General features: G+C 50.0%; 1 protein-coding gene across 1 annotated transcript in view; it reads left to right on the plus strand.

The window, feature by feature from the left end:
• Nucleotides 1-23,417, plus strand: part of LOC126569099 (headcase protein) — a 107,671-nt gene that overhangs the window by 17,535 nt on the left and 66,719 nt on the right. The window contains exon 2 of the mRNA XM_050225928.1: nt 5,982-6,078. Within this exon, the coding sequence (XP_050081885.1) occupies nt 5,982-6,078 (97 nt within the window). The remainder of the gene's footprint in view (nt 1-5,981; nt 6,079-23,417) is intronic.

The raw sequence follows: 23,417 nt of genomic DNA on the forward strand, positions 1-23,417 counted from the left end.
TTGCCACAAGTTTGTGGCCAAAAGGAGGCTGGCGAATCACCACGACCACCACCACCACCAACACCTCCACCATCTTGAAGTATACTCCAATACTCAATCGATAATGCAATAAACGGATGGTTACTGTGGAAGTGGCAGCGTCGGCGTCGGCGACGGACTTCTCTTTCAGCCGCGCATCCGTTGGTCGATTCGCTTGGCTGGCTGAACCAACTGATGGCCATCTGTGGAGCGAATAACTTGTAATTAGCGCCGGATTCGCATCCATCACTTCTATCTCTCACTCGCTCCCGCTGTCTAGTGGCGAGCGCGTTTCAACCCCTTTTTGGTGGAACGATTTGGTTTGGCTTGCCCGGGCAGGCAGGCATGAATCTATTTTTACGCCGAATCTCTGGCGGCATTCGTTGCCGGCGGCGGAAGTATGGTCCATCGCCGCCGATGCTGCGTGAGCGAGCCATCGATTGGCGGCGCATTGGTGTGGCCAGATTGTGTTTACTGTTTGTCTGAGGTTAGAGTGGGGAGGGAGAGCGAGAGAGATCGAAAAGTGTGCGGTTTGTGGATGTGTGCTCGTCGCTCGTGACCAAAAATCCGTGTCCCGGTGGTTCTCTCTCTACTTGGAGTCAGAGAGGGGGAGATCATGGCTAGTTGTAGGGTGGAAGTGACTCACTTATGATTTATATCGTCAAATTACCACCGGATCGAGGTAATTATTTCCAAGGTCACAACCGTGGGTTGTGAGTGAGCCCAGAAGGGGAGCGGGTGATACTCCATTTTCAGAGTCAGCCTGCTGCTGCTGCTGCTGCTGCTGCTCTAGTATGTCGAATGGGGTGGCTGGACCGTGAAAGGCGAAATCGAAAGCGCCGATCAGTCGAATGTCGCGTGTGGTGTAGGTCTAGGTTAGTTTTTTGGTGCAGTAGTAGGAGACGATCAGACAGAGTTTTAAGATTCGTCTTCTTCGTCTTTGGTGCTTTTAGCTGCGCGAGAGTAGTGTAGTTGACTCTGGCGGGGCTGGGAGCTGGTGATCGAATGGCTTCTGTTGTTGGACTCCACTAAAAAAAAACGAGCGAGAAAAATGACCCCTCATGTCGCGGCCAGTCGTCATTCCAATCGGCATTAATCGTTATTTATTGAGCAACATTGTGGATTGTGGGAGAGATGTGCACTTCTGTGTGTCTGGAGAGGAACGGAGGATTGGATTGGTTTAACTTGGATTGTGGCTTGAGTATAGCAAGTGGCCATGGGTTTTTTTTCGGGGGGTTCACGCACCACACTTTCGGCGCCACCGTCTGTCATTGATGGGAGTTTATACGCGCTGCTGCCACAGCTCTGCGCAGAGAGAGAGAGAGACTGCTGCAAATGTCACCGAATCCGAAATGTCACGTTCTTCTTGCACGCCACGTCAGAAGTGGTTGGCTTTTGTGTGGAATTCGTAGATGGTGGTAACCGTTTACCGGGTTTCCGAATCGGATTGTGATCTGATTATTTGTTGGAGGTCTTGCGCTCGATGGCTGGCTGGATGGCTGGCTGGCTGGATGGAAGAGGAGGTCCACGTCCAAGTTAATCTTCGGAAGAATGCTCCCCCGGTGTGTGTGTGTTTGCCATTGAGACAGATGTAACGAGATGCGTTCATGCTCACCGATCAACCAACTTCCTGCGACTGCTGCAATCGAATCTTCCCCCTGAGTCTGACTGCTTGAAATCGATAACCCTTTACCCCTTTACGCTACCTTCTAGTGGTGGCATCGATCGATCTCGCTAATTGATTTCATTTCGCTTTCATATGCCGTACAGCAGTGTATGTGTGTGTTGAGTCGTCATCGGTCGTATGTAATGGATTGAATAATCGCTGCCCTGGAATGTTAATCGTTTTGCATGACGTGAATCACGAATCTTCCGCGCCACGCATCAAACGTCGTGGGTAAGAAGCGATTTCTTTCGTTCTTCTTCTGCACGTTTCTTGCCAAATTCCACACAAGTGAGCAGCAGCAGCAGCAGCTGAGGCAGCAAAAGGCATATCTTCTCATCACCGTCGTCGTCTAGTCTTTGCGTGTGTTTTGTTGTTTGGCTACGGCAGATTCCGCCCTTTCACTCTCTCTCTCACGTGACGATGATGATGCGTGAGGGTGTAGTGGGCTCCATTCAAGCCCCTAGAGTGCCTCGTGTGGTGGCGGCATGCATTAGACGCGGTTTCCGCCATCAAATGCCGGCCGCGCATAATATTCAAGCCTTCCTTCTGCTTTTTTTTTGCTGATCATACACAATGTTTGCGTGTGTCTGTTTGTGTGATAGAGAGAGAGGGAGAGAGCGAAAGAAGCCGGTTTGTGCCGGTATGTCTGCTTGGGGGGTAGGTTGGCGTTGTTACTTTTTATAAACAGCCCCAACAGTGTACCGCAGAAAAGAGAGAAGAAGTCGTGGGGCCTCCCAAGTAGAGTTGGTGGGGGCTGCCGGCCGACCGCTGACACACATACACGCGGGTTTCACCAGCATGTGAATTCATCGCGATCACCACCACCAAACCACCCCATTCCCCCCACATCCCTCTTATCGTTAATTTTGCCTTCTTCAATGTCAAGGTTAAAAGCGCGATCTCTGGCTGGCGTCGTCATCGTCGGCGGCGGCGGTGTTGCCTCGTCTCTTTGGTTGCTTCACACACCCATTTCTACCACCCCCTGGCTCGTTTTGGCGTACTTCGTGTTTCAGCCAGCTTTTTTGTTTGTTTGCTTCGTTTGCTCTCTCACAATTCTCCCTTGGTGTGTGTTAGTTGATGCCATTCTTGGTGCATGATTGTTTGAAAGAGAAGAAGGAGATGCTCGCGAGATGTTTGTCTTCGTTTCGCGGTTTCGCGCAGTTGATCATGGAGACGATGATTTGATGCTGAAGATGATGATGATGATGGTGTGCTGCATTGCAAAATCGTCGGGGCTGCTGCTTATCCCATGAGTGGTGGTTTGTCGCGTCGTTTGTTGTTTTCCGTTAGCTCGCTCTCCGTATTCCAGCTGCCGTGGCCACGGTGTCCAATTCAGGCGAGGAGCGTGGTGATGGAAGCATGAAATTGGAGAATCAGATTAGATAATACTTTACAATTCTTGGCCAAGCATACAACCACACACGCTCGCAAACCCTTCCGTTGGTGTGTGTTGTGTAGTATGTTGGTTATTTTTAGCGAAACGATCGTGTCCTTTTAAAGGTCCATCTCGACGGGAGGAGATCAGACAGCATTTGGTCGTGGTGGTGGTGGTGGTTTTTCGCATACTTTTCAAATACGCATTACGCTCGCAGCTCTTGCTTTCCCTCTTGTTTACGCGAAACGCTAGAATTCGTCTTAGTTGGTGGTTGGAGAGTTGGGAACGGAAGAGAAGAGGGTGTTTTGGTTGGATTTTGTTTTGTTCGCGTTGATCGTGAGATCAGGAGATCGCGATAAAGCTCCTTCAAATCCTTCAAAACCGACACTCACACCTCAACTGTTGTTTTTGCTCGCGACGTCTTGGCCTCGCTTAGTCCGGTTTTCTGTTCGATTTGTTAGTTTGTTGCTTCTTCTTGGCGGAGGCTTAGGAAAGGTTTCTTCTTCTTCGCGCATACCACGTCTGCCTACCTTGCATGCCGGAACACACGAGGAGAGACCGGTGTGCCGCTCATCGTATTCATTCTCGTCACGTTCCACGGGAGAGGAGCGCAGTGGAGCGAGCAGTAAGTGATTAAGGAGAAGCGCATCGTTGTGTTGTATTTGGCCCGGGAGGCCCCGGCTATTAGGAAGAGGAGGAAATCACGATTTGTTCTGCGTTACGAGTGAATGCTTTGCTGTAAATGGGGTGGCGACCGGGCCGGCCAATCTATCAGGGATATTTGGAAAGACACGAAGAGGTAACTCTGATTGAACCACGTCATATTAGACTAGGCTCCGAATTTACTCGCATTTTGGACTTCAAGTCGCAAAAGTTTCATTTGTAAACTTCTTTTTCTACTACTACTACTGGTACTATTGCAGTAGACTGACGCTCTGTTGATCATTTACACAACTCCTCGCCGCGCATTCAGTTTTACCTCACACGCTTGTGCTCGGTCTTGGAATTCGTCATTTCATCCACTATCGTCGCACCTTCTGCCACGAACCTCAACCCCTTGCTCTGCCTGGGCATAAGAGAATCTCGCTGGACTTACGAGTTAACCTTGAACTATGGAACAGCTTGTTTTTGGTCGTCGTCTTCGCTCGGTATCGTCGCCACTAGAGGGGGCTAGAGCAAACTACTTCCACTAATACTACTATTAGTGCCAATAGCATAAGCTTTTGCCTCTTTTGATTGTATGTTGTTGGTAGAACTATTTGGAAGTAGGAGGAGGGAGAATCTTTCGTTTGCTCGTGACAGAATCGTCAAACGTGGAATGCTTTGTTGATACACACGCCCTGGAATTTAGTTGAGGCGAGAGTGTAGAATGTGTAATGTGAGTAGCAATCTAACGATTCTGGAAAGGGGTATTGGGATTTTTTTCTTTGGTCTAATTTCTGTTTGACTTAAAGTTTACGAGGATCACGTTGTTCGATCTTCGTTGCGTAAAGATGTGTGCCATTTTTATTGTTGCGGGCGAAGCATCAAGCAAAGATCGCTCATTTCTACAACAGAATCGCATGGTTACAATCAACTACACTCCAACACAAATGAGTCATGTTACAGCAGCACTGGCCACGATGCAGTTGCTAGAGGAACGTACTGCTCATTTCTTGTGGCCGCCAACATCCGGAAAGATGTTTCCGCTTAGTGAGGACAGTCCAGCGGTGGGGGAAGACCACACCTCTAACCCCCATGATGTGCAAAAAATGGCTCTCGAAATGCGCACGCCATTCCTGCCACCGCGCACCATCTGTTCTGGTGTGTGAAGTGAAAGTGCAAACCTTCCGTTTCATGTCAATTCTGGCTGCCGGTGGTTGAGATGTTCGCGGGCTGGCAGTGATCTAATGAGATATTTTCGCGGTAACACGCGACTGTCTTGTATCTAAATTTTTGAATTATTGTTTTTCACGAGAGCCATATCCTGGGCCGCTTGGAGTAAAGAAGCAAAATTATGCATTTCTTGGACGGTTGGTTCGCGGAATCAACTCTCCTCCTAACTCACTTTGTCACACGATCCATGAGATAGGGGAGTGACTGTGTGACGGTCTCTCGCCATTATCACGTTCTGGGGAGCTCTGGAACTGCACATTTCTCATGTGGCTTGTGTTGTCGCCCTCTCTGGGATTCCTTGCGACGCCATCTCCTGTTGTTACAGCAGAGCGCACGGATGGGAGATCCGGGCGATAAGGCAAACGCGCGCGCTGCTCCACATTCGATTCGTGCCTCGGTCGCCGTCGACGTCGTCACCAGTTTCATTCTTTTCGCATTAGTCCGGGTCTCCTTGGGTTCTTCTTTTCCCCATTCTGCTGTCCCTCTGTTCCCTAAACTGGCGCTCCGTCGTAGACTTGTGTGTTCTTATCTCGGGGAACGATGGAACCCCGGTTCTGCCGCAGGAGTGTTTATTTGCTTACCACAAGACCAAGGCGCCCAACCGGCGAAAGGAGGTGGTTCCCTTTTCGTCTCTCCGCAACCCATGATATTGTCGTCGATCATGCAGAGTGAACGAGGACCTAGCGAAAGGAGGAGACGCGGCGACAAACAAAGAGCAAAACGCACCTCCGAGGGGGTTATCGGGCCAAAAAATGGGAGAGTGGATCGCGTCATGAATCGCGTGTAATGGATTGGAAATGTCGATACACATAATTGATAACGGAGCGATTCGTGATCATCGTTCGCACGACCGCTTTTTCCCTTTCGGTTCTGTGATGGGGGTTTTAGGTAATGTTTTTCTCCCGTAAGCTGCTTATCGATTGTTCTTTCTGTATTGTATTGTATGCTAATACTATATGTATGCGCCGGTTCTCGCTCTATCTCTGGTCGCAAATCATTACAAAACGTTCTTTTAATGTTTTGCTCTTTTTCTGCTTCTTTCTTCAGTGCTACATCTGGTGCCAATGGAATCTTCTCGCGTCGACTGGACTTTTCCTCGTTCAACGCATTGCCGCGGCAGCGAATAAACTCGTATTCGATAAAGGTAAGTTTCAGGGTTTGAAATGTAATTGTATCTAACTATTTTTTTTTTGTTGCAACCATCATTCAACCATTTACATCTGATATTGGAGGATTCCACGGAATAGTTCACACAATGAGGGGACCAAATCTCGAAATCCTCTGTTCTCGAGCTGTTATGATCGGTGACATCGTATGCACCACATGATTGCATAATTAGTTGGCAATGGCGCATGATGCTGCCAGTGGATTGAATTTCATACCACAGACACAGATTCCCAGAGGGCGGGGTGCGGTGTGGTGGCCCGGTACGATTTGTGTGACAGCAAAAACCGCATAGATCGGAACCACAACCCATCGGCATCATCATCATCGGCATCCCTCTGTCGCGTGTCTATCCGACAGATCCACGCCAGTTAATTGATATTGTCGTCTGTGATGAGGTGGAAGGCGCGCACGTGGCCTTCATTCCGTGGTCGCGCGAGATTTCCCCGTCATAGTAATCCATTGGAAGCGGTTCTTCGGAATTGATATTCGTGTCTGGCACATGGGAAAGATAGAAATAGAAAGAGTGAGACTGTGGGGATCCCCGCAATACAGCAGCACTGGCTTGTTGCACGATCGTCTGCCGGAATTGACATCATCATCATCATCAACACCGCCAGCACGCCAAGTTTGTTACTCAGTATTGGGGAACGTGCCTAGGCAAGCAAACGGGTGTTCGGGTCGAGTCTGGCCAGCGAAACGTGAAAAGTAGTTTCCCGTGTTTTCCGCATTCAGATATCAGGGCAGGGGGCAAGAGGGACGAGTCATCGTGTGGCGCCTCGCCGATAGTTCGATGCAAATCTCGCGCCGCTCCGTTCGAAGAAGAAACCTGACCAACGGCAACATCATCCTGACACACAAAACAACACGCGGTTACGTTATACTGGCTCATGCATTCAGTGAATGTTGTGTAGCTGCAGCATCGACATAGTTTCTACTACTAGCCGCAGGGTGTTACTACTCCCAAATTCGTTCAAGAAAAGGCGAACTTGCGAACGGAAGATGTTTCCATTTTTACTCCCAATGTGTGTGCTCGCGTACAACGTGACAAGCACGGGACGACGGAGTGTGCGGACGAGTTTGAGCGACTTACTTTTGACCGACCCTCGGCCAGCACGGTGCGCTCTCTGTTGTTGCACCCGTCGTATGTCGCGAAAAGGGATGTTGAAAGCGAGAGTGACAGCGACGGAGGCGACGGACTAGCTCCCTCTTTCTCGATTCGCTGTCGATGACTAGAACGACGACGTCTGCTTGCACTAACGCGCGCGCAAACTGCCACTAATGAGGGACAGTCACGTTTTCGGCCATATCGTCATCGTTTGTGGCAGAGTGGACATTGTTGTGCCAGTACGTTTTCTACGGAAGTAGAACTCTGTCCATGGAGGAGGTGCGGCAAAGAATTTGCGCGACGCGCAGTAGTCGCATCCTCGTGCTGTGAATACGCCATTTAAGGTCTTGGGGCGGTCTGTAATGTAGTGATGCGAGCGAGAGGTGTCTTGCAATTTGGCGTAGACGTGAATTGTCGTGCTAATTGAATCACACACTAGCACTAGCGGAGAGCGTGCTGTCCACTTGTTGAAGTTCCAGCTGCCTCCACCCTAATACGCCTTTGGACCGCCTTGCGGGGCTTAACTGCCCAGGTGCCATGTGATTGCCCTTGAAAACGCTTCACAGGCTCGGTTAAAGCGCACCCATGTTGCTTGTAAAATGTAAATGTTAGCCAAAGGAGGCGCACGTTGTTTGCCCTTTTGCCAGGCCGCCCACAGGCGCATGAGGTTCTCGAGTGAGGTTTCTCGCGAAATGTGACACTTGAGCGTTGCCCAGAACTCGGGTTTAGTTCGTATTCTATCCTGGTTCGAAGATGGAATGTTCATGTTCCCATGGAAAATCAATCCGATGATTTGCAGGTGTGTTAAGGCACCGAGCAATTAGAGATTTGATTTGTTCTGCTTCTGACCGAACATTTTCGACGCGATTTACGGCAGCTCTCTGTAACAGAACGGTCGCGAACCAGCACACCTCGTGGCAATAACCTGTTGCGCAAAACGACCCCGGAGAGAGGAGGCTGAATTACCGACTGTCGACTTCTTTTTTGCTGGAATTGAAGCAATTCTTGACCGGCCATCTGCAAAAGAAAAGTCATTCAAGTACAACTATTACGCTTTTTTACCACCACCATTCGGTCCGGGGAATCGCGTATTAGTAACACAGCAGCATCCCCATCGGCTTGTGTGCGTGTGCGTGATGCTCTGTGTGTGTGCTCTGTCCACGCGATAAGAAACGGAAATCGGAAAATGTCACAAAAAAGCGGTTTCAATATCCGGTGCACCAGAGGGAAGGGAAAGGTGTGACACGGGAGGGGAGGTGTCCGTCTGAGAAGCTGCTACTCGCGCAAAGTTGGAAATCTACATTAAACGCAAAAAAAAACACGGGAAAACAGGCGGCGATCCTTCCAAACATCAGGCACTGGCAACGGCACTGGCACCGGCTGAGGACTCGAAGCGAAGGAAAAACATCGGAGCAAAAACCTCAGTGATTTATTAGTGTTTGATAGGAGTTTCGTCCGGCTCCTGGGTCTGTGGCTGATGGCTGCCAGCTACTGGCGCTACTGGGTGCCGACCAGGTCTCCTGCTGGGCTTTGCAAGAGTGAGGAGGAAACTCTGCGCGTTCTTAAGCTTTCCGCCGACGAACGGTGCAGACGAGAGTGGTGGTGTATGTGTTGTTTGCAAAGGAAATCGATCGACGGTGGGCAGCGGGAGTCTAGCGGCATTCTAGTACACAACCGGCTTCTTGTCTCCTCCCCCCGTTTAAGGGTACTTTAGTTCGAGCACCCCAAAGCGCGACTCTTTACTTTGCCCTCTCCGAGCAACCCTCCAACATCCCAACGATCGTGTGTTTGTGAGGGGGTTGAAGGTGATCTACTCTTTTTATTTCAACCCCTCTCGTTTTTTCCTGCGCAAAGTTCCACTCGCTCGCTGATAACACAGTGGCTGCGACAGCGACAGCGACGACTGCCAAATGTGCAAAAAGGAAAGTGTAAAAGTTTTCCATTTTCCTGCCACTTTCGCTCGCTCGTTCGTTCTCCGACCAAAGTGGCCTGTTTCATAGAACTCCCGGAGGGGGGGCAGCGAGAAGGCGAGCCGCGCATTAAGGAAAAACCCATTTTCCAAACGACAATCGATAAGCAATCAATTCTCAACAATTCTCTGTTTTCGCCATTCGTTTGGCCGAGGGCGCGCGCGCCGCCCTCCCTTCTCGTGGTAATAATGTTGCGGTGGTTGTTAGGGTCTGTCGCGGAAAACCTTTATCACCGCGGACATCATCGCCACACCATTGCTGACGGTGTGTGTTCTGGCGCCAACCGCTCGAATCTCGGTAGTTAAAGCGCACCCCGGGTATGCTGGAAATGCAATTAAAATTTAATTTTTCCGTGATCCTCGATGTCGTTGCGAGTTGTGATGTCCGTCACTTCGATGTTCTCGATCTGTGGATGCCGCCAGACTGCGCCACAGATCTCGGGACGCTTGTTGCACACTGGTCGCTGAGGTTCCGCGAGTCCAACATTGCTAGCAGAACAGAGAAGGAAATAAATAATTTTGAAGCTCCGTGCTGCCGGCCATCATCGTCATCGGAATGCGCGCAAAATGTTGTGGGGTGGAGGTCGTTCTCCTAAAGTCCCCGTGTGTGCCTGAAAACACAGCAGAGAGAGAAGAAGCTGCCCGGTATGGCGGTTTCATCAATCCCTTGATGCCGTTGCTGTTCCAATTAAATCATAAAAATTCAATTACATCCCCATAAAGCTCCCTGATACACACTCTCCTACTCCTTGCCTTCCCCATCGTAAAGAGGTAGCGGCAGTAGCAACACCATCACGCGTTGCTGGGATGAAGATCCATGACCCGGTATGGTGGCCTTCGGAATTAAGGATATTAAGTCATCCTCCAGACACCGATCCGTTCACCGGTACCGATGCCGATCCTCTGGTGTCGCGCAGAGAGTTTGGCCACTCCCGCCCGTCGTCTGTGTTGTTGACATGTGTCTGTGTGCATGCTGTGCCTGGCATCCTGGTCGTTTATGCGGGCGTGTATGGGAAGAGGAAATCCATTTATCGATCCCGTTTATCATAAATTTTCTGGCGAATGTTTTCCCATTCACTTGTTCCACCGAGCTCACACTATGCGACCCCGCCAGTGGTGTTGGTGTGGACACGCCAGACAACACACGGCGGTGGATCCATGGATGTCAAGCTCCTCTTCCGAATCTCCAAAAAGTTTCTTCGCTAGGTCTTCACACTAGAAGTAGTAGTTTCACTCTGCTTGCCAGTCGGCCCTTTGCCTTCTCAAAACCGAGTCTTTGGACTGCTCGGAGTTGATGTGATGCAGGAACAATGTCCAGCTTTCGTTTTAACCGGAGATAAATAATTCATCAACATCGTCGACAAGAAGCGGCTACGTGGTGTTGTGGTCATCGATTCTACCTTGAGGTTATGCCCAAAACGGACCAATCCCTGGGATATACTGCTGTGAGTGTTGCCGTGACAGACATAATGGTGTGCCGCTGTCGCCGCCAACAGTGGTGCAGTTGTCTAATGAAAATTTGAACTTCATCATCGGTCGCACTTCTGGTGGGAACACGGTGCTTCTCTTCCTTCTTATCACTGTGCCAAACAAACCAGTGGAAGTGCAATGAAAAATCCACTTCCTTTGACATCTCTGCGCCATTAAGCTCTTCTCTTCGTAACTTCGGCACACCATCCAAGGAGCGACACGAGGAACGGAAGTAACTGGTTTGTGGAGTGTGCAGATGAAGGAGTGCTATGCAAAACTGACCATTCCTCCGGCCTTTGGCCATAAAAATGATAATGAAAGTAATTAAAGCTAATTAAGGATGGACAATTTTTATGTTTTTCTTTTTTTGAACCTGGTGGTGATACTGCCCTTAGCCGGTCGTCGGTGTCGGTCTCGGGACTCTCTCTTTCTTTCTCTCTGCGGACAGTGGTTAGCTACTTTGCTATAGTGACAGAGAGCGTCCTCTGTGCGAGTTGGGTGTGAAGGTTCATTAGACCCAAGTAAATCGGTTTCGTTTAGCAACGCACCGAAAAAAAAATGAAAAGACGGATGGATCCTTTTTACGGAACGGACCAACTCCTTCCGCTACATCGCTCCTTCCTAGACGTGGCCGTGGGATTAGGCGATGGGTGTCCTGTTGCTACAGCTTTTTGTGTGTGCGCCTTTTTCCCTTCCCCTTAAATCAACTACTTAGAGCGCGGACCTAAACTTACTCTTACTTTGAAGGGATTCGCATTTTGACACCGTGCAACTGAATTCTCTGTCTCTGGTTATCTGTGTGGCAATTTGACGCTGCTACATGCTCCGCTTGGCACTGGCTGGTGGGTGATGGATTGACAATCGCTGACTATCTGGCATTCTGACTAAAATGGTTTCATTCAATTTTGCAGCAGCAGCTTTTAGTTGGGCTGCTAATGAATTTACCTTTTAGGTAAACGAGTTGCCCCCTTGAACACAAAGAAGAGTTGGCTGCAACTAATCCGTCAACCGGTGGCCAACAGCACTACACCTATCGCTATCTGCCACCGTGTGCTCTGTTGCTGGTGGTCCGCACTTCCGTGTTATGCAAATTCGGAATTAAATTTTTGGAGATTTCTCGCGCGCGTCGCGACCTCCTCCTATCCTCGATGTGCATCAGTCTCTTGCGTCGTGTCCGGGTAAAATGGTGGTTCGCTTCGGGTGTAGGCCGCAGTTCTCGCACCGCCGACACTCTTCCGTCAGTAACGGAGCATAAAATCATTTATCACCCTAATGTATGCGCTCCGGTGGACTAGCCGGCTGACCGGTCGTTGTTGTTGCTCGCGGTGGTTGCGCATGCATGTCGTCGTCGCCGCGATATCTGAGCCTCTGTTGAGGTCTTGAACATCGTCGCGTTAAGTAACTGTTCGCGCTTGGCTGTCGTGACCTCTTCCGTTGGCGTTCCGTGAGCGGTGGCGATGGTGGAAGATTGATTTGTCGAGTTTTTTACTGTTCGAGACAGACGACAGACACATGGGAGGGACGCGTCTATGCTGATCTTTCACTGTCTTGACGGCCTGGCCGGTGGACGCACAATGAGCTGAAAAATTGTGTTTCTCAAGCAAACGGTTGGAGGAACTTTGGGCTTCGTGCAATTACCGCGCGTTTGTGTCACCGCTGTTCATAGGGAGGATTACGGGAGGGAGAGTGAGTGTGCACTGTCCGCGAGACGGTCAGCTCTATTGTCTGTGAGCGCACATAATTGAATGTAGACATAAAACCAGAACTCTTCCTCGCAGGTCAAGCTCTCTGCGGTGCAGGAAGGGAGGAGTGTGTTGCGAGTGTGTGGAGTGGTAGCATTTCTGCATCTCTCCGCTTCGTTAGCTTTTACGACACGCGCGAGACGGAGAGAGTGAGGGGACATCGAACAGCTGGACGTAAAGGTCGTTCGGACTTCGCATGAAAGATGGACACATGACTCGTTCGGACTCTCTCTCTCTCTCTCTCTCTGCACATGGCGGCGGCATCCTTTGGTGTGCTATCTGTGGCCGCTGCATTTTGTCGTCAATATACACGCCACGACCTCTCGTACACAACCATCTCTACCTCCACCCCGCTGAAAACGGATCTAAATGAGGAGTCAAGAGTGCCGGAATGGGAAGAAGGTATCAGCTCTCGAGATGTCGACGGTGAGAAAGTGAAGTTATGGCATCGTTTCAGCGATGCGATGCGACTTGCTCTGGATGAAGATGAGTTGATGGGTGTCTCGATCATAAAGAGGCGTGCCCTTTCTCCTTCTCCTCGACAACCTGTACTAAGGAACTCTGCATCTCGACGCCAGTGTCTGATCCGTGCGCTTTTTTTATTACCCAAACTCACCAGGTTTGCCCAACGGCTCGTAGGCCCTCGGATCAACATAAAGTCTGCGGTGGACCATCAGTCGCGATCGCGCCAAAGGAGGAAGCCAAGTGTTAGATGGTGGCGGCTGCTCACACGGGACAGCAGGGATTCGGCGTTCTTCTTTTCGGCGCGTCGCCGGTAGACGGTCAAAGTTTTTGACGGTTTTAGTACCTCGGTCTAACAATTTCGATTCCGTGCCGTTCCGTTCCGGGGAACGATCCTCTTCGCTAGAAGCAGCTTGTTTTATGCGCTATGATTTATGAGTGCTAAACTCCTGCTTCTTCCTTTATTCCTCGGTATTTGTTGGCGTAGGTTACTGTTGCACCGTTGTTTCGAGAGGAAATTAAACTTTTCGGACGTAGTAGAGTCCGGATTATGCTTTGTTTCAATAAATACACACAGGCACAAACCGGCTTGAAGATCTATGCTATAGCTAGGTCCATTGATGGTTTATGCGGATCGTGATTCTGGGATAGGTCAGTGTGGTTTTGCCAATTTCAAGTCGCACTGCAGCAATTGTGAGTCACCTTTTGCAGTATTGGATGGTTTAGGTGTTGTAAAACAATCTGCATCACCGGTTAAATCCAAATTCGTTACCATCATGTTATCGAGGTAAAGGATGCTTTGACAATTATCTCTTCTGTTTTGGATAAAGTTCCGCAAAACATAATCGAGATAATTACTGTTTCGCAGAAAGTTTTGCTAAAAAAAAGTCAGAGAAATCCTCGAAGACACAGAGTCAATGGCAACGGCGACTTTTTGTCCTTTTTCTCCCCTCACAACATCACACGCGGGAGTGGAGCTCGCGGAAAGATGATCTATGCTGTGTTGGTGTCTGGTGTGCCTGGTGTACCGGCACAATCGATGTGTGCAGGAATGCCATTAATGTCGGTTCCGGGGAAGGCATAATACTCTACGACACGACGACGGTCTTGTCCTGTCACTGTCAATTGCTGGCGCTTTTCCGACTGTCGCCTTCCGATGGCAGCAGCCTCCCGTGGACCGAAAGCTCTCTCCCTCGGTCCCGCGGTATGGTAATAAATTAAACGAGGAAGTTTAATGAGAAAAAAGTTGTTGCAAAGGAATTTGTTTGTCGCTCCGTTTGCCGTGTTTCTCCACCCCGTGGTCGTCAGAATCCCTCTCTATCGCTGCCTGCCACGGACTTTTGAACGTGTGTTTCGGTTGCCATGGGTTGGAATCTGGTGGTGGTGATCTTTTTACAACAACACCACCATCCGGGCAACAGCAGTATCAGGATTCATCGAGCGAGACAAATGCGCTTTAGGTTTTGTTGCGTAAATCGATTTGTATTGAAGCTGAAATGCTTTTGCATAGCTTGCAGGCGTCGATGGGCACGATTATGGTGCTCCTCTCTGTTACTCGCAATCGAAAATCCTGTCCCCGCTTGAGTGAGTTATTGGTAGGACCAGTGGCACCCGGAGTTCACGCGGCGATAACGTGAGCGAGCTCTTGTACATTTGGCAATAAAGGAAAAGCAAGAGCTCCACCGAGTCTGTTGTATCTATGAGGAGAGACCCTCGTTCGATTGCCTTCGTCCTTTCGTAGTGCGACGACGCGGAGGCGTTATGCAAACATTTGTCTCGCCTCCCGGGTGCCCGTAAGGATTCGGAAAAATTTCACGGTCTATCACCACCAGCGCCACAGTTCAGTCGTGAGGTTGCTGAACCCTTCTCTCTTCCGGAAGGTCGTTGTGTTCGGGAAAAGGGAAAGTATTCCATCTTGATCCACACACGACGGTGGCGAAGACAACCCGTCTGTCGATAACACTCCACTGGCGGCCCCACCCGCGCTACTTGCCCGTGAGCTGATTGCTTGCCCTTTGCTGTGGGAGTCCGATGTATTGGGCGCTGTTGTAGAGGAGAAGCCTTGCCACGGACCGTTTTTCCGGTCGGGTTGCAGTTAGGGAAAAGGCCTGTCCGCGCTAAAGGAGAAGTCGTCAGGTCAATGGGCTCAGCAGCCCTGCAGCCAGCCAGCCAGTAGACTGTGATGATGTGTGCTCATGGTCTACCATTCAGGCGTGAAAGCGTCTAGCAGCTCTTTCTTGTAGGTGATGCGTTTTTTTTTCGTTCGAGTTGCGCCTTATCGTCGTGATCTGCGTGTATTATCAGCCTCGTTTGCCGTGTGTTGTTTAACATTCCGAGAGGAAGATTGAGCGATTTTTAAATGGTAACGACATCTCTAACCAACTTACACAACACAATGCCTTAGAACACAGTGCACAGTGTTAGGAGTCCAGTAGCAGCAGTTCCTCTAGTTCTAGTAGCCGCTATAGAGTTCCAATCGCGTGGCTTCTCGGTACAAGAAGGATAAAAGGGAAATTCGTTTGATGTCTGGTCTCGGAAGCGTATCGATCAGTGAGGAGCGCACCGTACCATCACCGGATCTCCTCGGGGCCTTTGGTGGTCAAACAATTGGACATGGTTGGTTGAGTGAGACACTCCGTCCGGCATGGTGAAAGCGGATGGGAAGGATATCGGGCCCACCGTATCGCCGGAAGATAATAAATTTCCACATTTCACACCATCACACGATGGAGAGGCTTCGTAGTAGTGTATGTGTAAGTGTCCTTCAAAGTAGTTGATTACACACCGCTGGTGGTGGTGGTGGTGGTGACTGTCGTCGGTCATTGAACTTGAAAGTTAGTAGATCGATTGACAATGGTGCGTCGCGCCTGGTGGATGTCCTTGAAATGTATGTTTATCTACTGATCCTTGGGAGAGAGAAAGAGAGAGAAGAGAGAGTATCTGTGCTAGCGATGGACCTTGCCTTGGAGGAAATTCCTCGCCGCCTCTCTCCAAGCACCATAATGTCATTGCCACCCAGGGGAGCAGATTTTTCACCATTTTCCACTTTCCTCCGTGTTCAGCGACGGAGAGACTAATTATCAGCAATTTATCATCGCAGATAAGAGAGAACAACTCGAGCGCGCCTCGTCGACTCATCAGCTGCAATGTGAGGTTAATGAGGCGTAATGCTTTACTCTATTTCGGGTTGATAGGCGGCCACTATGAGCGCCACATCGACTTTTCCACCAAACAGAAGGCCAATCATGTTTGTATGGAGCTACATCTACCTCGCTTCATTTTTGTCTTTTGTGTCTGTGCAAAAGGATCATCCCCCTAGGCTGTTTTTCAACGCACGACGCGTAGATGAAGTCATCAAAATTTTACAATCCACTCTATAAAACCATTAACGTGTTCGAATGTTCGAAAGGTATATAAAGGAGGAGGAGGACGATGATCCAGACGATGCGATTATTAGAGAAAGGTGTGTATGTGTGTTTGCTTTGGCCGGTGAGACACGTCGGCCGACGACGTGTTCTTGCCAGGATTTTGTTGTTTGAGGATAAGAGCTGCCAGAAGCTGCTGCTGCTGACGCTGCTGCTAATCGTGATTGTTGCAAGGCGAGCGAGAAAACGAGAAAGGTAGAGAAAGCTGTTGCTTTCCGGGGGTTTTCGGGTTGATGTTTATTTTTGTTCCTTGCTCGTTAAGTTTGAATTCTCGACGGGGACCGGACGGTCGGTCGGTTGGTCGGTCGGCCCAGGACCGGAACCACCCTCCCCGGATTTTAGAGACCTTTGCCAAGGTGTGTTGTTGTTGTTGGGGCTAGCTTGCACCCCGCCCGTGGTATCATATCCCTCTCTAGTATCCAATACTCCTCGTTTCTGAGTGATGGCGTCACGCTGCTCTCTGAATCGCCCCCGAACGCCTCGGGACGAGGAGACCTGGAACAGGATCCAATCGAGGGGGATCCCATCGGACGGATACTAGCTCACCACCTACTACCACAAGCGCATCAGAAGACGCCACAGCGAAGAGGAGGGCGAAACTTGACAGAGAGACATCTATTATGATAACATTTGCGGTCTCGTCACTTTTCCGTTTGGGATTTGGGATTTCTCGGTCTCGCCACTTCTCTCGGCGCCGCCCACAGTTCCCCTTTTTCTCTCGCACCTTCGCGTATTTGCGTGTCCTTACCTCGTGGTCTCCTCCGGTGGTCGTGCCTTGTAGGGACCCTTTCGGAGCGATCTTGGTTGGCTTCTTGTAATCCAGGCTTCGCCATAGAAGGACCACATCGGTGTTAGAGTGATCACCAACGTTTAGCTCACTCTCTCTCTCTTCTTTGGATTCAAAGGAAAGTGCGCGGCTGGAGTAGACACGCAGAGGATGAATAATGATAATGACTGCTGCTGCCGCCGTTCGCCACCGCCGCGTCGCGTTCACGAGTACCGTGGTCTCGTCTCGCTGGGCGTTTTCGGTGAAGGAGGATCCCCACGAACTGACTGACCGACACCGTTAGCGTGGGGGTTAGAAGAGAGACATGGATCCTTTCGACGACCACGACGACGACCATAATACTCCACGGGTTTCCTCTGTCCCACGTAGAGAGAAAACGAAAGCAATCAATTTAATTTTCGGGTTGTCCTCGTCCCAGTCCAACCGGCGGGTGACTGGTGGCCAAGTTAGCATGCTGCGCGCCGTGCACGGAATCGTTTCCTTCTTTCCAGCTTCGTTTGTGGTCTGGGTCTGGGTCTGTGTCTGGTCTGTTGCGGTCGCCGTCGGTTCGTTCGGGATTCAGAAGCGGAAGAGAAACACCTGTGAACCGTCCTCTCGTCGTCCGTCTGCTGTTCCTCTCCTTTCCTCTCTCCCAAACACACCACCAGCGGAGTGTCAAATGCGAATCCTTCCACGGTGCTGCTTCCGGTCGCTACGGATGTCGGATGAAGAGTGGAGAAAGAGGAGGCTAAACATTTCTTGTAAACCAGCGTGCACCGCGTCGTGGAGGTCGTTAGCCTTCGCTGGCGTCGACGGTGCCGGTGCAATCACCAAAAACACGTCTGAAGTCGTCGTGCCCTCTACGCGCGCTCTTCCCCTCCAACGATGGCGGAGCAGACGGACTGCTGTGGGTTGAGGATGGATTTGTGGATGCGATGCGGTTGCCTCTCCATTGAGGAGGCCTCCTCCACTGAAACTGACGACTGTGCGACTTGTGGAGCACAGGTCTGTGGTGCAGGTGTCAGATTTGCGGGGGGGAAGAAGGGGTCTCTGCGAGACGAGAACCTCCGTTTCCTTCCCCAGGAGAAGCGAGGTGGCCGAGTGGCGAGAGGTGCGCGCGAGTTTTCCTTTGGCTTCAGAGAAAAAGGAAACACGGTTTGACATTGATATTCATTGAATATTAATATCGATAAGGGTTCTGAGCGTTGCGCGCGAGGCGGCGGACGCACGCAGACACACCGGACCCGGCTGCTGCTCCTGGTTCCGCTGGAGTTCGGTTTTCGCACGTCGGGAAATGATGGTTTTAAAAATTTATATCCTACAGCAGCATCAGTGTGAGAACGTGAGGGAGCGATGGTGCTGTGGAGTGTGGTGTGATGTTGTTCATCTTCATCTCCACTTCAGCTCGCAAAAAAAGCTCGTCGTCCTCGTTCGTTGTCCTCGTCGTCATCGCTGCTCCAACTGGTGTCGGGGAAATCCTTGGTACGTGATTTTATTAAAATAAAATTAAATCCTCTTCGATTTTGTTCCAATGTCCTTTTTTCGTTTGCATCCGTGCTTTTGCTACTGTTGCGAGAGGCACCTTGGCTTCGCATTAGCTTCGTATTGAAGCCAGCTTCAACTTCTGGGGTTTTGCCTCAAAATAGATAGAGTCAAAGTGACGGCAAGCAGAACGTCGATTCTTGTTTACTCATCAGATTCGGTGAAGGAAAAAGGGACTACGGGCTAGTTGCTGCTCTGTTCTTAGTATCTCTAGAGTATCGTTATACGATGACACTCATGCTGAATTCTTCTTCTGTTTTTCCCTCCCTGACGGCGTGTCGTCTGGTCTTTGTCCTTTCTCGCGTGTTCGTTTCGAATGAAGAGGGCCTCTCAACCAACCTTAACCTCTGGTTCGTCTCGTTGGGTCGATTTAAAATTGCAGCAAAATAAAACGCAGTCACGATAATATTTATTGAATTCAAAGCGAACGGATTACTACCCGGTCAGTACCACCACTAGGCAACCCCAAAACCACACCACTGCCATTCTCGGTTTCGGGATGTTTTTTTTTTCTGGGGAAGAGTCAGCTTCGCTACGAGTTAGTAACACTATGCCCAAGAAGCGTGAGATAGAACGCAAGAGCGAGAGACCGGGAGCGATGGAGTCGCGGTATTTCGGGGATGATCGTAAAACTTCACAAATGTAGCCATAAATTGGAATGGAATTGAAAATTGAATCCTCACACAAACAACAACACAGCATACACACGACAACAGCGTGCACACTGTGTGCAAGTTGAAAGGATCGGTAAACCAAAACCGATGGGAGATAGATCTCCAGTGGAGGAAAAAAGAAGAGAGGAGGAAGTTGATTGGAGGGTTTGGGATCGAGCATCGGGCGAGGGGTTTGGAACGGTTTTATCGAATGGGTTGAAGATATTCTGCCAAATCCGGAATAAATTGTCGATTGCAATTGCAGCAGCAGCAGCAGTACCCACACAGCTGATGTTTCTGTTTATTTCCCACGAAATGGTATGGTGATGGTCCCTGACTCGGGTTGTGGTAACGAGATTGCGAATTCGTTGGAACTTATTAGCTTCTGTCAAAAGGTTGGGGACGGAAATGTACTGAATGTGTACGATTGTGGAACCATGCAACCTGTTTGTTAAAATAAGCCAATTAAGATTCTGAGGTATTGTTGTTTGCTCTCTCTGCGCGCATTGTAACAATCACAAGAAGTCGACGCCACGTGGAGCATATAAAACGAAGATCGCACTCACATATGACAGGTATTTGGATAGCTTAATGGACACATTTTGTAGATAGAAGCAGATTCAATCGCATATTTTGCTGTAACACCAGCTCCACACTGTCTTCAGGCATCATTCAAGTAAAGCAAAAATAATGAGTTACGATATTAATTGTGCAAAAATACCCTTTTGTGGTGTCCTCTCAGTAGTTTGTTTTTACAATATGCTATCCATTTGGCACACAAACACAGCCAACGACGTGAAACGTTCAATTTCCTCTTCGCGCGCTCTGCTGCTGTTACCTCTAGCGTCAGTTAGTAGAAGAGGAAATTGAATTTTCCATTTCATTCGCACCCATCATCATCGTCCCTTTCCCCACCGTGGTTATAAGGCCAAGAAACGGGGATCGTTTTGTTGGCAACGTCCCCGGAAGGGGACCCCACACAAGAAGGTGGAGGATCCGTTAGTTTCCGGTCGCGCATTTCTTCGATGGGGGAGGTGCATGGAGGCGCAAACTTTGAACGATGACAGCTGTCATATATCGAACACTCAGTTTTCGTGTGCGGGCGACTTTCGTGCGTCCCTCGACATTGACGCGACGACGCGTCGTCTGGCGTGGCGTTCTGTTGTTCCAACTGTGCGAATTGTTTTGGTTTGCCCCTTTTGCTTGCATTTCGTTTGGCGTTTTCAATGGACCAAAAACCCGTTCTGTCTAATTTTTTTTTCGCGTTGATTCGATTCGAGGTCCTTTTTTGGGGGAAGTGGTGGAGTGGATACTTTTTCTTTCTTTTGGGCGCGTCAGTTCCCCATCCCCCCCCCCCCCCCCCGCCGTCAAATTTATGCAATCGAACCCGTCTCTGGGAAAGGGAAAAAAAGGAAAGGGATGACGCCACCAATGCTACCAAACAAAACGAAGAGCCACCAACCAGTCAGCCGGTAGCAGCAGCAGAAGCAGCAGCAGCTGAAAGGAAAAACACTTTTCGCCGCCATTGAAAGCGCCTCCTTCGTGTGCACGAACGCGTGGCAGGGCATGGCATTCACAAAGCCCCAACACAGATCGACATTGGAAGGTAGGAGCAAAGATGGTGCACTCCCACCTCCCCTTTCACATCTATTGCTACCGTTCTGGGGTTCCGATTTTGGCATGAATAGGAATGTTTATAGCTTTTTGAAAGCTCACTTTAGCTCACGTCTGAGGAATTTCTTATGCCGCCCACCGAAAGCATTCCACGCAACGACGGTGACTACGACTACTACTGATACTACGATTGCTGCTGCTGCTGCTACTACTCCTCTTCCTCTGGTCCTGGTGCTGTTCTCTCGTATGAAGAAGGTTACGTCGACGATATCTCTTGCACCACAGTAGAGGAGAGCCAGGAGGAAGAAGGAAAAGGAGCATAGAATCGCGGCGCGCTGCGTTAGACAAACATAGATAAATTGGGTAAATATAGGGTGGGTGGGACAGGCAGTAGGATGAAGTGGTTGGTCCTTGACTGAGCGCCGGGGACGCGGATCCCGGAACCGAAAAAGAGAGTCTAGAGTCTAGAGAGAGAGAGAGAGAGAGGAGGAAGTTCAGTGACTTTTCCGCGTTTTACTTACGTTTTGTTGCCGCTGCTCCTCATCTTCGTATCTTGTATTGGTTTTGGGACCTTTTCCACTGGCCTGTTTCCCCCTTACTTCGGAGATCTACTCCAGCTCTGCAGTCCGGCAATGGAATTGGCTCTAGTATAGACCACCCCGAGGTCGGTCTTCAACCGTTTCGAGGGTTTGCTTTCAGTTTTGCGTTTTTTTGGAGTTCGATTCCGTTTGTTCCTCCCGTCTTCTGCTTTCTGCTGAGGAGAAGTATCGGAGAGATGAACGAGACCACGCGGAGGTAGTAGTAGTAGACCAAGTGTCCAAGTTATGCTCTCCAGGGTACACTCATCAGAGGCAATCGTTCAAACTTACGCATGGCTGAGCATGGGACGGTCTAGGATGGGGGCTTTCTCTTCCCTCCGTCGATGGTACTGCCTGTTCCCTATCTCGTCGCCGATTGGCGATTGCAGCAGCAGCAGCAGCAGCAGCAGCAGCAGCAGCAGCAGCAGCAGCAGCAGCATAGAGCTTTCCGCGTGTGTCTCGTTCAAGAGAAAAGAGAGGAGAGGTCCTGTGGAAGTGTCTGGGGTTTGTGTCCTCTTTGCCTACCCCGCGTCCTTTGTCCTATGACGTTAGCGCGGTGAGTAGTGGAGGTGGTAGCAACCCCCTTTCCCCTCAAACACCGGCTGACAGACGGTTTGCAGGGAAATAAATTTGAAAAGCTCACCATCTGCAGATTAAAAATGAGTTTTCCTGCCCCATCAGGGACACCCTCCGCCGCTACTCCCGGCAGAGTAGCGCCAGAGCCTTCCTCATAAATCCAGACAGCAGCCACCAGTGAGCCGCCACTGTCAGGAAGAGGATATTGTGGCTGGCTGGCTGGCTGGCATTTTTGAACCGTCGTCAAACACGTTTCCTCATTTGCGCTTGCGATACTTTCATCATCGTGAGGCTGCTGCTGCTGACTTCAGCTCCTCGTAGGCAGCTCTGCAGCTGGATATAGAAGGTTGTGGCTCTGCGAGAGGTGTGTGTCGGTGGCACGTCGCGCCGCCGCCTGTTTTGTGCATCGTCAGGACTCGCTCACGGTGCGAGCGCACCAGTAATTTATTACGCAATTCCAGGAATTGCTACAACAAGGCGCGCGCGACGCGCCAGGGGCCTCTCTCTTTTGCTGGCAAACCACCGAAGCACATTCCGGGGTTATTTATGAACATTCTCCACGTTTGTACAGTCGTTGTACAGAACAATCAAGCCGAATGTACAAGGGCGAGTAGAGCTTTTTAAAGTGGCCAATTTGTGGTACTTGGTGAAGGTACCACACAGTATCGTTACCCTGACGAGAGCGTGTTGATGAAAATGTTTTAATCGCCACATTCCCCTAGCATAATGATGGACGCAACAAGGATCTGCTTCAGTTTTATTCCGGAACGGGATATCTTGTGGTGATTATAAAGAGCAGGAGTAGAGAGGGAGTATTGTTTTAATTTAGAAATAAGAATTCTCAGAAGAGGGGACCGTCTTTTGTTTGAATTCGAGTCTGGAAGCTTATGCGCTCTCTTTCCCTCTGCTGCATTGCGTTAGTCCTGCGGTTTCCAGGGATTTCCACTCTACACCTTTCCATTTTCTGTTGGAATTTTTCAGCTTCAAACCACCACCATCACCATCACCGTGACGTCGTCGTCTGTAGTGGGAGTGAAAAAGGATGTGTCATCCTCGTACCCTTCGGTCAATCACCAGAGGGTGATTATCCGATTAGGAGGCTCAATGCTATACGCTCCGGCGCGAGGTCATCGTGTTACCGTGCGCCTACCTCTTGCTCTCGTCGTTCTCTTTCTCTCGCTACCGGAGTCACTCACTCTCAACTTTCTCTTTCTCTCTCTCATTCACTCCCCAACGCAGAGCGAGGCTCCAAAGCCACCAAGGATTCATTCAGGATTCTCCTCCAGCGCAAGGAGGATGCGTTGAAAATGAATTCATTTCGCCTTCTCTCTTCGCCCTCTGGGTTGGGGAAAAGCTCCAGCAGCCGGGAAAACAAATGACGGGCAAGGGCGGTACGAGGGGTACACGCACCTCG

Source organism: Anopheles aquasalis, chromosome 2 (assembly GCF_943734665.1).
Source record: "Anopheles aquasalis chromosome 2, idAnoAquaMG_Q_19, whole genome shotgun sequence".
NCBI lineage: Eukaryota > Metazoa > Arthropoda > Insecta > Diptera > Culicidae > Anopheles > Anopheles aquasalis.